General features: G+C 37.4%; 2 protein-coding genes across 4 annotated transcripts in view; one reads left to right on the forward strand and one right to left on the reverse strand.

Annotated features, from left to right (window-relative positions):
- LOC113061453 (multiple epidermal growth factor-like domains protein 11) overlaps positions 1-8,297 on the forward strand; it is a 110,480-nt gene extending 102,183 nt beyond the window's left edge. For all 3 annotated transcript variants that reach the window (XM_026230575.1, XM_026230577.1, XM_026230576.1), the window contains 6 exons: positions 1,645-1,878; positions 2,345-2,463; positions 3,354-3,408; positions 4,952-5,011; positions 5,606-5,815; positions 7,035-8,297. In XM_026230575.1, the coding sequence (XP_026086360.1) occupies positions 1,645-1,878; positions 2,345-2,463; positions 3,354-3,408; positions 4,952-5,011; positions 5,606-5,815; positions 7,035-7,210 (854 nt within the window). In that variant the 3' untranslated portion in view covers positions 7,211-8,297. The remainder of the gene's footprint in view (positions 1-1,644; positions 1,879-2,344; positions 2,464-3,353; positions 3,409-4,951; positions 5,012-5,605; positions 5,816-7,034) is intronic.
- Positions 8,298-9,436: 1,139 nt separating this feature from the next.
- LOC113061454 (ras-related protein Rab-11A) lies at positions 9,437-15,558 on the reverse strand. Its single transcript, XM_026230578.1, has 5 exons — positions 15,386-15,558; positions 13,613-13,808; positions 12,785-12,978; positions 12,557-12,637; positions 9,437-12,100 (listed from the first exon to the last, which is right to left on the reverse strand). The coding sequence occupies exons 1-5, from the start codon at positions 15,423-15,425 to the stop codon at positions 11,964-11,966; spliced, it is 648 nt and encodes a 215-aa protein (XP_026086363.1). The 5' UTR covers positions 15,426-15,558; the 3' UTR covers positions 9,437-11,963.
- Between the last annotated feature and the right edge of the window lie 62 nt (positions 15,559-15,620).

The following is a 15,620-nucleotide window of genomic DNA, read 5'->3' on the forward strand; positions in this document are numbered from 1 at the left end:
TGTAATATGCACTTGTCATGATTGGGTAATCGCGGCAGCTACATTTGTTTTTCTGATTAATTGTTTTGCTCTATGAGAAAGACAAGGTAACAAAATATTCGGGGCTTATGCCCCCTTAGCCCAACCCTAGCGCCGTCCCTGGAATGCGTTTTTTTGACAGCCTGCTAGCGGATCATTAGGGGCTGTTCACATCACGTCTTTTGTGCGCGCAAGTTCGTTATTTCCAATGTGGAAGCAACGCCCTCAACATCTAAACTTTTCAGAATGCCGCAAGCGCACCGCAGGTCATGTGACAATAACTAACCAATCAGCTTCATCCTTTCTCGTATCAACGTTGAAAGCTCAGCTAAGATGAAGGAACAGCTGTTCATAGCTGTATATGGATTGCCATTTTGAAATGAATTTAGTAGCAGAGCTACTGCGAGCGATTTTTAGTGCTGCAAATCCATTTATCCTTTGCTGAAATTTCCGCGTTTTCATTGAGAGAGAGTGTGTCATGGATGCTTAGCAACGACAGACGCCCCAGGAGCACTTCTGCCCGAGCGCTTTGGAAAGAAGTAGAAAGCGGCGCGACTAGCGTTTTCCACGCGTTTTTAGTCGCGAACTATTGAAGACAATAGCGATGACCCTCGGTACCTCTCAGGCTGACATGTTGATGTGGTGTGATATCTGATTTAAGTGGGCGTGGTGTGTGTAAGGTAGAGAGGACATGACTGATGATAGTGTCCTGATCCAGTCACGACGCTATTCTCAGCCTGCGCTCCAGCTGAGTAATCAACTTTATTTTAAAAAATAATTTATATATTTTATATTCAAACTGAAAACATGATGTAATTAACACTCAAGTCATTCAAGTCATCGTGTCTCAAGTCAAGTCAAGTCCCGAGTCTTTAACTTCCAAGTCCGAGTCAAGTCTCAAGTCCTAAAAATAGCGACTCGAGTCGACTCGAGTCCAAGTCACCAAGTCACAAGTCCCCATGTCTGTTATTCAGAGACGTCACGCTGGACGCGTTCCCCAATCGTTCTCGACGCAGCTCGAGTTCCTGAAGAGGAACACTCAGACTCTAAGCAACCAAATAGCAGCACACTAACAGCCAATCAGACTCTTACCAACTTATAGCACCTAAATAAAAGCTCGCTAACAACCACTCACACCCTTAGCAACCCAAATACTGTAGTAGCACACTAACAACTGCTTAGACCCTTAGCAGCACACTGACAACCGCTCAAATCCTTACCAACACACTAACAAACACTCAGACCCTTAGCAACTACATGGCAACATGGTAACAACCAGTCAGACCCTTAGCAACCAAATAGTAGCACATAGAATTCACATTAACAACCACTTAGACCCTTGGCAACCACATAGAAGACTCTAGGAACTACATAGCTACACATTATGAACTACTCAGACCCTTAGAAACTGCATAGTAATGCCCTGGCAACCATCCAGGCTACTACATGATGTGCCACTCACATTTTCTTCATAAGTCTTGATTATTTTGGAGTTTTTGTTTCTGTTATCATACATGCAACAAGAGATTAGCATTCATAAGAGTTCTATTGTACCTGTACTTTTGTGAATTAAGTTGCCTGATCTACTCCACGTTGATTTCAGTATAATCATATTCTGTGTCTCAGCGGCTCTAGTGATGGAGGAGCTGAACCCCTACACTAAGATCAGTCCTTCTCTGGGTTCAGAGCGCCAGTCCGCAGGTGCTGTCATGGGCATCATCTTCCTGCTACTGATCATCATGGCCATGCTCAGCTTGTTTATTTGGTTCAGGCAGAGACAGAGAGACAAAGGCCAGGAAATGCCCAGTGTCTCATACACCCCAGCCCTGCGTGTCAACAACACTGACTACTCCCTCTCTGGTGAGAACCTCCTTTGAGACTAATCAGCAAACATTGAATAAGCTGTTATCAACAAATTCAGATTCTCCATGAATGTTTTTAGGTATTTTGAACGGTGTGTAGCGACATTTTAGTCCGTTCAGTAAAAGCAACAGTTTTAGCACTATATTATGGTTATCACAGTGCTACCACCCTTTCATAAACTGATAACCTTCACTTAAGTGTTCAATTAATATTTTAATTATGTGAAAATACGCATATTCATGGTCATTTTTTATGCCAGCTGCATGGGCTAGTTTTGATGATGTGGCTATAAATTGCTTGACCAATTCCATTAAGTATCATGAATTTCGGTCCATTAAACTGCCCTCTTCTACTCTGTTATTGCAGGAACAGGATGCCATGCATTATCAGACAGGAGTTTTATAAACTTGTACACTGGGGTTTGTAGAAGTTTTTAACACTTCTCTCTTGTTCTCTCCCTTAGAAACATCTCAGAGCAGCAGCGGTGGCCAGTGCTTCTCCAATCCCAGCTACCACACTGTGGCACAGTGCAACATCTCATCCTCCACCACAGACAACCTGAATGGCACTATCGCTCTTAAGGTGAGGACATAATGTAGACACATTTGATTACAGCAAAAGTTCGCATCCTACTTCATGATGGTTCAACAGACCATGCTTATGCTTAGAATATTACATAAAAACATGCTACGACATGGCCCCTTTTTTAATTAATTAATTGCTTTTTCAACAGGGATGCATTAAATTCAGTTTCACATGGTAATTTTTAAATATATTAAAATAGAAAACAGCTATTTAAAATTGTTATAATATTTCACAATATTATTGTTGCTGTTTTGTTTATTAATGCCACCTTGGTGAGCATAAAAGACTTTCAAAAACATAAAAAATTCTTACTGAACACAAATTTTCAAACAGTAGTGTACATTAGACAGGATTAGTACCAATAAAGGCTGACCAAACAATGTGTGGTAGCACTTTATTTTACAGTCCTGTTCCTCATGTACATACTATGTACTTATTATAGTAATTACAATAACTATGTAATAACTAGGTACTAACCCTGAACCTAACCCTAAACCTTACCCTACCCCATGTAGTTACCTTGTATTACCAGAACTTTCTTAGATAAATACACTGTAAGTATACCATAAGTACATGTTAGTACACGTACTGTAAAATAAAGTGCAACCCAATGTGTTATAGTTACGACAGTGTCAATAACAGTAAAATTGACTTATAAAATATGTTGTTCTTTAAAAAAGTATTTTCTAGTTAGGTAATTATGCTTGTGAGATAGATTTTATAGCTTAATTCGGACTTGATTCAATTGGAGTGTGACATTGCAAGAACTTTAGAACATAAAAAAATGGATCGTGGACCAAAAAAGGTCAAGAATCCCTTACACTGTTTCATCAAGATTATCAGGGCAATGATCTTTTACACTCTTTGATGTCTTTTTTCCCTTTTAGAAAGGAGACAGGAACAGTTCAGAATGGAGAGCATACTGCAATCTCAATGACCTGGGTCAGTGTCCTCACTTAATTTCTTATCTCACCCCTATTTAAACCATCTTCTATCTGTTCCAGTCAGACAATGCCTGAAAAGTACTCATGCGATTTGAAATGGATGAGATATATCATTCTTTTCTCTGCTCAACCTATTCCGCTGAACAAATAGGACATTTGTTTTTCATTGAATCACCAGAGAATTAAACTACTTACTCATTCCTGGGGGTTTCGACGAACACCAGACGGTGCTTCTGGCACCGGAGCAAGACTGCTGCGTTTCTAATAAGCCCGTACTTTAGGTGGCACTATGCCTGTATTATCCAAGGTCACTCAGACTAGTGGGGAGAGAGTCCATTACCTCTCTGGCTTCCCACCCCAAGCCACCTCACCCCATTATGTCTACCTGCAGGTCTGCTGATAAGGCTTCAGCAGAGCATACAAGGCCTCTGAGACTCTGGTTGGAGGGTGGGTGTTTTAATCATGTTCTGTTGCAAGCCAATAGAGGAAGTGAAATAGGGCCAGTGGCCACAAGTTCAAAGTGGGACAGTGATTTCATCTTTTTATAGGAAGTTTTCCTGATTTCTGATTGCATTGTTGTATGTTAACTTGTAGATGACAACCTGTTTATAAATGGAAAGTTATTTTAAAGCCTGGGCCAGACGTTGTTACATTCTGATGAAGATTACAAAGACATTGTCTTCTTGGTGAATCCTTCACTATAGGAATCTGTGTTAAATGCGTGAAAGAGAACCATCAAGTTGAAACAAGTGAAAGTACAAACTGTCCTGTTCTTTAACAGACTAAACTACATAACATTTGTATCGAGGAAACCCCCAGCTGAACACTGTAACTCTACAGCTGTCATGCCACCATGGAGACTATTCACAGAGACAATCCAAATTAATATCGCACTGGCTTTATCAGTGTGGGGTGGGTGTTCTGTTTAAGCATTTTCATTTATAGATCTTGACGTCACCCTAAAGGCATGTCAGTATCTCTGGGTAGTCAGCTGAGAAACGTGATTTAGAGATGTGATTTGGTTAAAGGTTAACTCAGAATACTCATTAGTGTTAAAGTTGGGTATTGCCTAAGAAACTGACTTTGCTTTTATATGTATATGTGCAGGCCTTCCTGTGTTGTTCTTTTTACCTTGCTTACCTGCCTTTCTATCTGTGTTTTTTGTTAGTGATAATTTTGTTGGTGCTTTAGATTAACCATTAAGCCTAAAAATCCATCCATTCGATACCAGTAAAGTGTCGTCCACAGAGTTGTTCATAGTAGACTCTAATTTTAGTTGGAGACAACATGAGGAAATGTTGGCATTTGTTCTTGAAAATTTACTATCAGTATATTGAAAAATATATATATTAAAATTACATTTATCAAGAGACTATATACTGCATATAGTATAGTATTTTACAACATGCTAGCTATGTGATCAATACATCATTATAATGACGTTTCTCTGGAGATTTCCCATAAGTGATTTCTATCATTGGCTATTTATACTGTTGTTGAATCATGAATTACTCAGAATGTGTGTTCACGTGCCTCATTAGGAGTATCAAGAGGAGGTACACTTACACTGAGGGACAACAAAACCACTCGAATGGCCAAAGGTAATAATTATGATGGACATTTGCTCTTGTAATAAGAATATACCAAACTATACACCCCTCTTCCTCTTCCTTTTCCATCTTTTTCTATTGTGCCTAAACAAGGATCACTGCATTCTCTAAGTAAATAAAAAATGACTTTTGAAGACATATAGTGATCATACTGATCATACTTTACATTTCAACCGTGTAACTGGTTTGTAAATAGTCTGTTGTGTCATCACTTTTAATTTCTTCCTCTATATTTCCGGATGATGTATAAAAGTAATACATCCCGCAAATCTTTTAATCTCTCTCTCCACAATCTCTTCTTCAGCTACATTAGATCTTAGCTTCGTAACGAGATTTTCCAGTGCCGTCTAACTGAATTTCACTACCCTGGGATGCTCTTCCTAAACTGTAAATCATGGAAAAGTGCTAATTTAGCACCTTTGCATAGAGATTGTCTGGAACGTAACTTAATTTTTTCATATAGTTCTTTGTACAAATAATAACATTTATTACATTTTTGTCTCCCCCGTGTCTGTTCTCTCCCAGAAGGTGATGTGAAATGAATATGTGAATATGTGAGTAATATCTCTTCTGTAATGTGTGTAGATTACATAAAGGCCACCATGTGTAGCTCCAGCTCGTGCTCCCTAAATAGTGAGAACCCGTACGCCACCATCCGAGATCCGCCCAGCCTGGCCTGCAAGCACACTGAGAGCAGCTATGTGGAGATGAAGTCACCTGCTCACAGAGACCTGAGCTTCTGCTCCAGCACTAGCACAACCCTGACCACTGCCAGCAGGAACGTCTATGACGTGGGTGAGTCATGTATGCAGATGGATACTTACTATTTCCATGAAGTTTGCATCTCTCTCGCTTTTGTCTTTTTAACATTGTTATTGAAACAGTGTTGTTAGTATGATGTTTCTCTCTAATGAGAAAAATATTGCTTTGTAATCCCTAAAGTAAAAGACATATTGTGGGATTTTGCTTTTTTTTTTTTTTTTTTGCACAATTTTTAATAAGTACAATATATATGATGCCATGTGTCACTCATAAATTAATTAAAAAAGAGAAATTAGATTTATTTATTCATAGATTATGCTTTTTATTTCTTGATATAATTAGGAATTCAATATTCAGGTGTGTTTCATTGTTATTTGATTTATAAATACATTTTGTTTGCATGTAAATATGTTTTAGATGGATGCTATTATATTATTTTAAAATCGTTTATTTGAAGTGGAATGAACAAAAGAAAGAAAGTATACATTTTACCATATTCCATATATAGAACAAATAAAATAATGAATACATAAATGTATTTATATATCTATTCTTATTTTTACATGTTTATATTTATATATGAGTGTTATTATGTATTATTTAGATGTTATAATAGTATTTATTAATATTCTGAATTAGCCTTCATTTTTATATTTTAAGTTTTCATATTTTTGAATTTCCAGTTTTATTTATTTTATTTTAGATTTAATTTTTTCGATATAGCTTTTATTTATTTTTATTACAATTTTAGTTTTTGTAATATTATAACTTCGATTTATTTATTTCAGGTAGTTGCCAAGGCAACATTTATAATTTTCATTTAAGTTTATGTTTTTATTCTAATATTTTAATTTTATTTCAGCTTTATTTCAATTGCCAAAAGTTTTAATTACTTTAGTTTTAGTTAACAACAACGATACTGCTGTATATATGAAATAACATAAATACATACTTTTTTAATAGCTTTTGTATGGTTTATATTTATATAATTGTTTGTGCATTTTTGATTATACTACAAGTTTGCAGTATTGTGTTACAATATGGCAATATTCAATTTCACTATTTTACCCAAAATTTGTAAAAAATATCAAATGGAAAAATATTTAAATATTCATTACGTTCTAAAGATTCTTTATAAAATCTTTAGAACAAAATGTACTGTATACCTCAGAGAGAGCTACAGTACGTGTTGAAGGTTCAGAGAGAGTTTGAGAAATTGAGCTACTCACCCCTCTCCACCTTTCTTCCTCAGAACCGACAGTGAGTGTTCTTCAGGGACCCAACGGCCTAGCAACCGGATTCTCCCAGAGTCCTTATGACCTCCCGCGGAACAGCCACATTCCCAGCCACTACGACATCCTGCCAATGCGCCACAGCCCAACACACACCCCACCCCCTCCCGAAAGCCCCCCGAGCTCCCTGCTGTAGAGCCCAGTCCGGATACACAGACGCAAGACCGGGCGGCTCCGGGACCTCGTTTTTTAAAATCTCAGTCTGTCTCACTCCTCATCTCTCTTTCTCTCCAACACTCATTCAAGTACAGATGCATGACACTGGAGGAGATCGTATTCCTCTTTGTGTCGAGTAAATGAGGATTGTGGGAAATGGAAACACACTCAACGATATGTTGATTCTTAAAAACTAGAGCTCCACACACTGGAACACATAATCAATGCGACTCGATGATCCAGAACTTTTCATTTGGAGTCGGCATCATTTCATTCGGATCTTGCAGCCGAGAGCCAAGGGGGACCATGAGGGAGAAATCCTCTTTTTTTTCACCCTTCCCCAATAATAAGACTTGTTAATGTGTAAAGATGGTTACCATGATAGTATGAGATGAGTGAGAACCGATCAGAACTTTATAATACTGTACATTTATCTACCACTTATAAACCTACACAGAAATATTTCTAAAAGTTTATGAGGAGAGCCTGGGTCAACATGAGTGACGCTGCTCATTTGTGTAACAACCTGGTGCTTTCTACTGTATATAGGAGTTCATGACTGTTGCTATCATTTATGAACGTGGGAATAAGTTGGGTGACACTTTTCAAAGCTATCATGTTTCTTCTTCTTATGTTTACATTTTTAAAAACGTCTGTTAGCAGGGTTTTTAATTTGTGGTTATGTATTTATGATGTTTATTTATACCTCGTCTGTGCAAGTGATGTTTTTCTTTATAGTGTTAAAGGTAAACATATTTAAAAGGGAAAAAAGTAGCATGTACAAATGATGATACCCATATTGACCAATTATTTTCATGTGATTGTGCTATTTGTGCACAGTATTAATATATAAAGTCAACATTATATGTTAGCTCTTATGTCATGATAGACTCCATGACAGGACGAGACCTCATACATGTCTTAAAAAGTACAGTATAAATAGATTTGGGAGTGTGCCATTCCTTGTTTCGGTTGGTTTGATGACTACAGCTTTGCGGCTTTGATTTGAGTTTTGTTCTGTGGCTGCATTACCATAACATAGTGACAATCGTTCATAAATAAAAGGAAAAAATGCATTTCATCAATCCTACTACTTTTCAGGATTGTCCCAGAATGTTTTTTTTTTTTTTTTTTTTTTTACCGTTTAATTGCTGCTTGATTTTTTTCTGTTAAAAATATATTTAGTCCCAAGGGGTGTAGCCGTAAGTACCTCGGTTTTGACTTCATCATTGGGTAAGGTTTCGGTACAGTAGGAGAAAAACTAAACAAAATTGCTTTTTTATTCTTAAAACGGGATTACTTTACAAATAAATTCAATTATTAATTACAATTTTCTGGATAAAAAAATCTACCTCAGCTTATGCTCTAAATAGGGAGTGCTTTTATATTACTATAAAGTTACAATTAACAAGAGAGTCCACATTTATATGAAAAACTATTAAATAAACTATGCAAACATGTAAATTGCACATGATGCATTTTTTAAATTAACTTCTAAATATATAACTTATATATTCAAATATATTCATTTCCACAGTGGCTGTCATCACTTGTTTCATAAGATTTATTTAAACATACATCACAAACAGGTAAAGTAAAATATGAGTAAGTATAAATAAGTATATTAGTCTAATATAATATACTTTTTCTTTACGAATACATTTACTGTTACACCCCTAATAGTCCTAATATATATATATATATATATATATATATATATATATATCCTAATTTTAAGCTTACAATAAGGACATTACACATACTTCAACCGCTAACCATTATGATAATAGTCATCGCTTATCTGTTACATTATATAACTGCTTCCTTCTGAATAAACCAAACAATTTTTCTAACTTAAAAAAAATTTGGATATAGTAGCCATGCCTCAAAGAACTTAAATAAAATATTTAAAAAACAACAAATAATGTAACAACACATGACAGCAGTAGTTAATGAGGTTAAAACGAAAATCTAAAATTAAAGGAATAGTTCACCCTCATTTTATTTTATTAAAACATATTTGAAGAAATTTAGCATTACATCACTTGTTCACCAATGGATCCTCTGCAGTGAATGGGTGCCGTCAGAATGAGAGTCCAGACAGCTGATGAAAACATCACAATAACCCACACACACTCAAGTTTATCAATTAATATATTGTGAAGTGAAAAGTTGCTTGTCTATAAGAAACAAATCCATCAAAACATTTTCACCTTCAAAACCATTTATTTCAGCTGAAATATGAGACATCTATAATATTGCTTTCTCCAGTGATATCTCTCATCTCATCTGAATCAGAAGAGAAATATTCACAGATCTAGCATGTGTTATGAGCTCAAACAGTCCAAAACAGTTCTAAACTAGTATGTTGGTGGCTTTTGATGTGAGAGGACAACAGGGAATTAACTTTTTCATTGGAGGAAGCATCATTATGGATTATGGACGTTATTATGTATTTCGGCCAGATGAGATTTAATGCTAAGTAACAAACTCATCTACTTCTTGGATGGCCTGAGGGTACGTTTTCGTCTTTGTGTAAACTATTACTTTAAACACAAAGAACAGTAGAAGCCCAAATTTGAATTAACTACATATTTTATTTGCTCTTTTTAATTGGAATTACAGTGGACAGAGTAATAGTATAATCATAACAATACAAAATAAAATCACAGTACAGTGCAGACAAAAGAAACAAAAAGAAAGTAAATTCTCGAGGCAATCCATGAAAGATCTGACAGTCAGAAAAGTAATATCCGGGTAATCTTACTAGGACACACCAGCTATATGCAGTGCATGGGCAGGTCATAGTTGTGCCATCTGTACCCTCACATCATTGGCACTGGCCCCTGTTAGCACCAGAGACCCCTGCCTCTAAAGAATAGTCATACAATCAGAGTCAGGGTCCTAAAACACAAACAGACCCTAACGCGTGTATAATCACAAGGTCTTTTCCTTTGTTTTACCTTATAAGATACAGGATACTAAAAACAGTAAAATGACTCACATGCACTTATGCGGTAATGTCGGTTCGTTCGGTTCAGTCTGATTCACTTATTACATTGCAGCCTTTAAGGGCCTTCAGTTCCACTTGGAATGTGTTCTGATACTGCTGAGGAGGATCGTAGCAAACTATGTTGCTTTACCTAGTGCTGGGGTAATTAAAGTCGAAGGGATCGATAACGAAAGTGAAATTTCCAGCAAATAAATGACTTCAGGCTTGCAGACTAAGATGCTGAGATCTACAGTATTCTTCCACCTGTGGTGACCATTATACAACATGCATTATTAGTTCAGTCTTTACTGATATTTTATGTCACACGGAGTATGTTTTATTAGACAGCCATTAAGCAAAGACGAGCATCACAGCTTGTGGTAGTTTCTCCATCTGCTGGACTCGAGACAAAGACTTTTTTTGTAGGCTAAAACACGTAATACATTCATAAATTATCACACTGTGTCTCAACATCTAAACGTCTCACCATTTCGCCACGAAGATTAAAGGCTAACAACTCGATTTTAATGACTACCACGGAATAAATACAAGTTACAGGTCTTAAGATCATAAACTGTAGTGGCGCAAGTCAAACCGGGAGAGATAGTTTACATTCAGTGCAAAGACAAAAAGAGAAAGTATCCAGTCTATTCCCTAGAGTGCTCTCATGTGATGCGGCCGTCAGCTGGCCAGTATTCACTGCTGCGTGCTTTTCCTGTTCCGACTTTAACGACAAAGCAAAAGTACAATGGGTTTACGTTACATTTAGAGGAAGTCTCTAATCTACTCCCTCGTTTCATACTGAATAGGTCTGTGGTAGTGTTTCAAAGGGAACTTGTGCCTGTTTGCTAAACTACTTTCCCCTCTTTTTGCATTATGACATCAATTACTGTTTATACAAATTGAACTTTTGATGTTCGAGGACAATAACGAGAAAAAAAAAAGTAAAAAAAAAGAAAAGAAAGTTCTAGTGTGTGATGAAGGCCTAGCTGCGCTGGCACGGGTAGCTAAAGAGGTGCAGCGTTTTAAGCACATATGTGAAGGCGTCCATGTGACGCTCCATAAAAAAAAAAAAAGGCACTAAAACCACTATTCTACCTCGAAGCACGTGATGGTGAAGAGAAAACGGCGTGGCAGCTATAAGGCCTCTTCCACTGGCCTGATGGGGAAATCATGAATGCGATGTAACCCATGCCAAGTGAGTGAAGGAAATGTACATGCAATGTAAACCATACTTGGAAGATGGCTGAAAGGTGAAGACTGTGGTCTCTGGGCTCTAATGGTTATCTAACATCTATCAGGTACACCATCTCTCTACAATCACAACATTAAATATAGCAAAACCTCCAATACTGCACGTTTCTCCCCTCCACCCCAGTGACAAGGGGGCTGCTACTGAAGACATACATGAGCGAGCCTCAAACGCTTGCGGATGAAATCATATATTAAGACATTTCAGTAAAGATCGACACAGATGATTATTAAAATCCTGCAATATAAAAGCCTACCATGGCAGGAAGGAGGAAAACCAACTAAAAAAAAAAACAAACAAAAAACAACAAGCTTAGTCCAGACTGCAGGTGGTGACCCTTTGAGATTCCAGCTTTTGGAACCAGCCTCTGTGCTCAAGCCTAGTTGTGCAGCTGCATCTCAGACCCAAAGCAGTCTTGAAGAGGAGGGGAGGAGGGGGGGTGTCGCAGGTGGGTGGTTGGAGGAGGGCTTCGGGACTGGACCGGTGCTGCTAGATATTCTGGCAGCACTGCATCTTTGGTTTATTCTCAGTAGGTTGCACCTGGATGGACACCACATTGTTGCTTGGTGACATGTCATTGTCTCGGCGGTCAGACATCTGCTTTTGGGATACGATCCGGTATATTTCTGAAGAACAGAAAGAGATATTGATTCTAAGACAATGTGTGGTGCCAACAATCCAAGAACTGGTAATGAATGCGGACTTTGTGTTGCCATAAAAGCCTGTAAACCCTACAGTTATTACTGGATGTCAGGGACGAATGCAATTATAGCAACATTTTAAACATTTATTATTTGTTCCTCCTCTGCAGATGCCAGGAACCAAACAGAGGAGCAAAAGAAGATGGAAACTCTCTATTGCAGTCACGTCAGGCAAGAGAAACCAAAGCAGGGCTTTTGATGAGTCATTCATAAGGATATGGCCTTCAGCCAATCATTTACAATCTTTCTTTTCCTTTTAGACAAACCCACCGTTGTTTTATCAGGCCTGTTTAATGTGCATTTCCTTATTCACGCATTCCGCATTAAAAAAAATTTAAGTTTAGCAACCTTTAAACTTGCACTTTTTCAAAACATACTCACCAGTCAGGATGGTCTGAAAAGCGGTCTCTACGTTAGTGGAATCCAAAGCTGAGGTCTCCAAGAAGGACAGACCATTTTTCTCTGCAAACATGAGTGAACATTACATTAACAGTTATGGTAACAATTAACAAAGCATGCGAAGAAACTACAGAAGCCCTGGCTATACACACTTCCTGTAAATCATCAAGAGTTAAAAGTCTACTTCTAAGTGTTTATTGTGGATCTAACCTGCAAAAGCACGCGCTTCATCAGTGGGCACGGCCCGAAGGTGACGCAAGTCACTTTTATTGCCCACGAGCATGATGACTATGTTACTGTCTGCGTGGTCTCTGAGCTCCTTAAGCCAGCGCTCCACATTTTCATAGGTCAGGTGCTTGGCGATGTCATACACTAGAAGGGCCCCAACAGCTCCTCGGTAATACCTGCAGACCAACATGAAGAATTAATCAAAAGTAGATGATAAATTGAAGCGCATGTTCAATTAGTAAACTTAAAAGTCAACATGAAATCAAAATGCACACTCCTTGGTTCTAATGTGAATAATTCAGTGTTTATTCCAAATATAATACAAATATTTATCTTCGTTTGATGAACTATAAAAATGTCACAAACCCCTCCATAATGTAGAAATACATCAGATTATGCTAATATGGGCTGTGAAAGCCATTTCACATTGACTTTTAACTGAATAAAGAGTTAACAACTTCTATAAAAATAACTGTAATGTTAACTATATTACGTTCACTTCAACTCACAATACCTTTATCTCATTTGCCATATTAAATGCTTGACCTCTTTAAAGACAGGTGGATTCTGACCATCTCATTCTTCAACTGGACAAAAATTGTTCTGAAAGTGATTCTACTATATATGTTTTTTTTGTGATCATTACTGTTTGGACTTCTCTAATCTAAGAATTAGGATGATTATTAAAACTTAGTTATACTTAACGTCCTTGGCATGATTTGATTTAATCAAACAGAAAAATAAATCAAGAAATGTCAACTGGTATCTGCTATAAGAGGAATGACACTTTTGACATTTGAAGAACCTTACGCTGAAGTGATGGCCCGGTAGCGTTCCTGTCCAGCTGTGTCCCAGATCTGAGCTTTCACCGTCTTTCCGTCCACTTGAATGCTACGTGTAGCAAACTCTACTCCAATGGTGCTTTTGCTCTCAAGGTTGAATTCATTACGGGTGAAACGAGACAGCAGGTTACTCTTCCCCACACCAGAGTCTCCAATCAGGACCACTTCAAAATAAAACAAATCAGGGCTTTATATCAACAGCAAGGTCTTTTAGAATGGTTAGTTGACCTAAAAATGTATATCATGTCATATTTCCAAACCGATAAGAATTTTTTTGCATCTTCAAAACACAAATCCAGATATTTTAATGATATCCATCCCTCCATTGAAAGTTAATTTCATCAAAACATTGACAGTTCAAAAAAAAAAAATCTTCCGTTTACCATATTTGATGTAATTCATGCACATGCATTAATCACTGTCCAGATATGAATAAAATCCTAAATTAAATATGTTCATCACATAAAGCAATTGTGTCTTTTCAGAAGACTTGGTGTCTTGTTTTTGAACCGTCAAAGTTTTGGTTACATGGACTTTTAATGGATTTTGAATGGCTGAGTAAATTACAATTTTAATTTTTGTGAACTATCCCTTTAAATAGCAATATGAGTGACACTTCTGTCTAAAATTAAATAAAGGAACAAACCTCTTCACATTTGGAAACTGAGTGCTTATGTCACAACCATACACCACAGCCTAATTTGAAAGTGAAGTGAATTGATAAAAAATGACCATTTTTGGTAACATTGTAGTGACTCGAACTTGGTGAAGAATCTGGGCTTGCAGAAATATTCTATTCTTATTTAAAGACATGTACACTGAACAACACTAAACTGCAAGATTAGAGAGGTAGTTTACTACGAATCACGTGTTAGCACGTCGTTTCCTAATTGATGACACAACATGTCTCACAGGAGTGAAACATCAAGCTGCTAGAACAATGCAAAGATCACTAAATGGGAAAACACAACTTGTTTCAGGGATTTTTTACCAAAAAGACATTTAATATTCTTTCATGAAGGAAAAACAACGATAAACATACGTTCGCATAGAGAAGCCGCGTCACCTGACATCTCATATTTACTTAAAAGACCATAACAATAAGCTCACACAAACAATTATACATTTTTCCAAGACAGTTCGTCAAAAACATGTAAATTCCATCATTATTCATGCTGTTCCAAACCCGTATTACTTTATGTTTGTCGGTAAAATGACAACTGGATGTCAGGGCGAACCTGAATGGAAGGACAAACCTCACTCATCGTCCACTTTTAAGGTACTGAAGAATATATAATGAAAGTGAATAGAGGTTTACGTTGTCCCAGATATGTCCTATAATGTTATCCACAGTAGAAATTCATACATGCTTGGAAAAACAATCAGGAAAACAGGCCGTTTCCAGTTTCCGCCTGCTCCGTTAAACTCCTCCAGCTATAGTCTCGGTTATCTTCAGCTAGCGCTCCAAGGTGTGGTCCGATCTACATAAACTGAGTTGATGTGATAACCATCACCCATATGGACAATGTGTGCAGTCGCTCAGTAATATTTCACATAAACCGACGAGCACTAAAATAATACTATTTCATTCGAGGAGCAGGAGTTTGTTTGGGCTGTTCGAAATCAGCTAGCCGGTTAGCTGGCCTTTAGTGTTTAATATAAAACCACACTAACTAACAATAACCGCGATTACAGAGCCGTTTTAACTTATACACTCGAGACAAATATAGTCTGTGCTCACCTTTAAACAAGTAGTCATATTCGTCGTCTCGCGTCCCCATCTCGATTAAAACAAAAGCGCAAACAATGGAAGAATGTGAAGGAAAAGTGGAACAGATCCGAGCCTGTCCTCTCCGCTGCTGCACTGCAGTGTGTTTGTGATTAGGCAGTAGCCATGCTAACAAGTTAGCAAGTAACCGAGCCAGTGAGCGTCTCCCGAAGTGTTCCGGGTTAGAGCTTTTACACGCTGTCAAAAT

This window comes from Carassius auratus, chromosome 43 (assembly GCF_003368295.1).
Source record: "Carassius auratus strain Wakin chromosome 43, ASM336829v1, whole genome shotgun sequence".
Classification (NCBI taxonomy): Eukaryota; Metazoa; Chordata; class Actinopteri; order Cypriniformes; family Cyprinidae; genus Carassius; species Carassius auratus.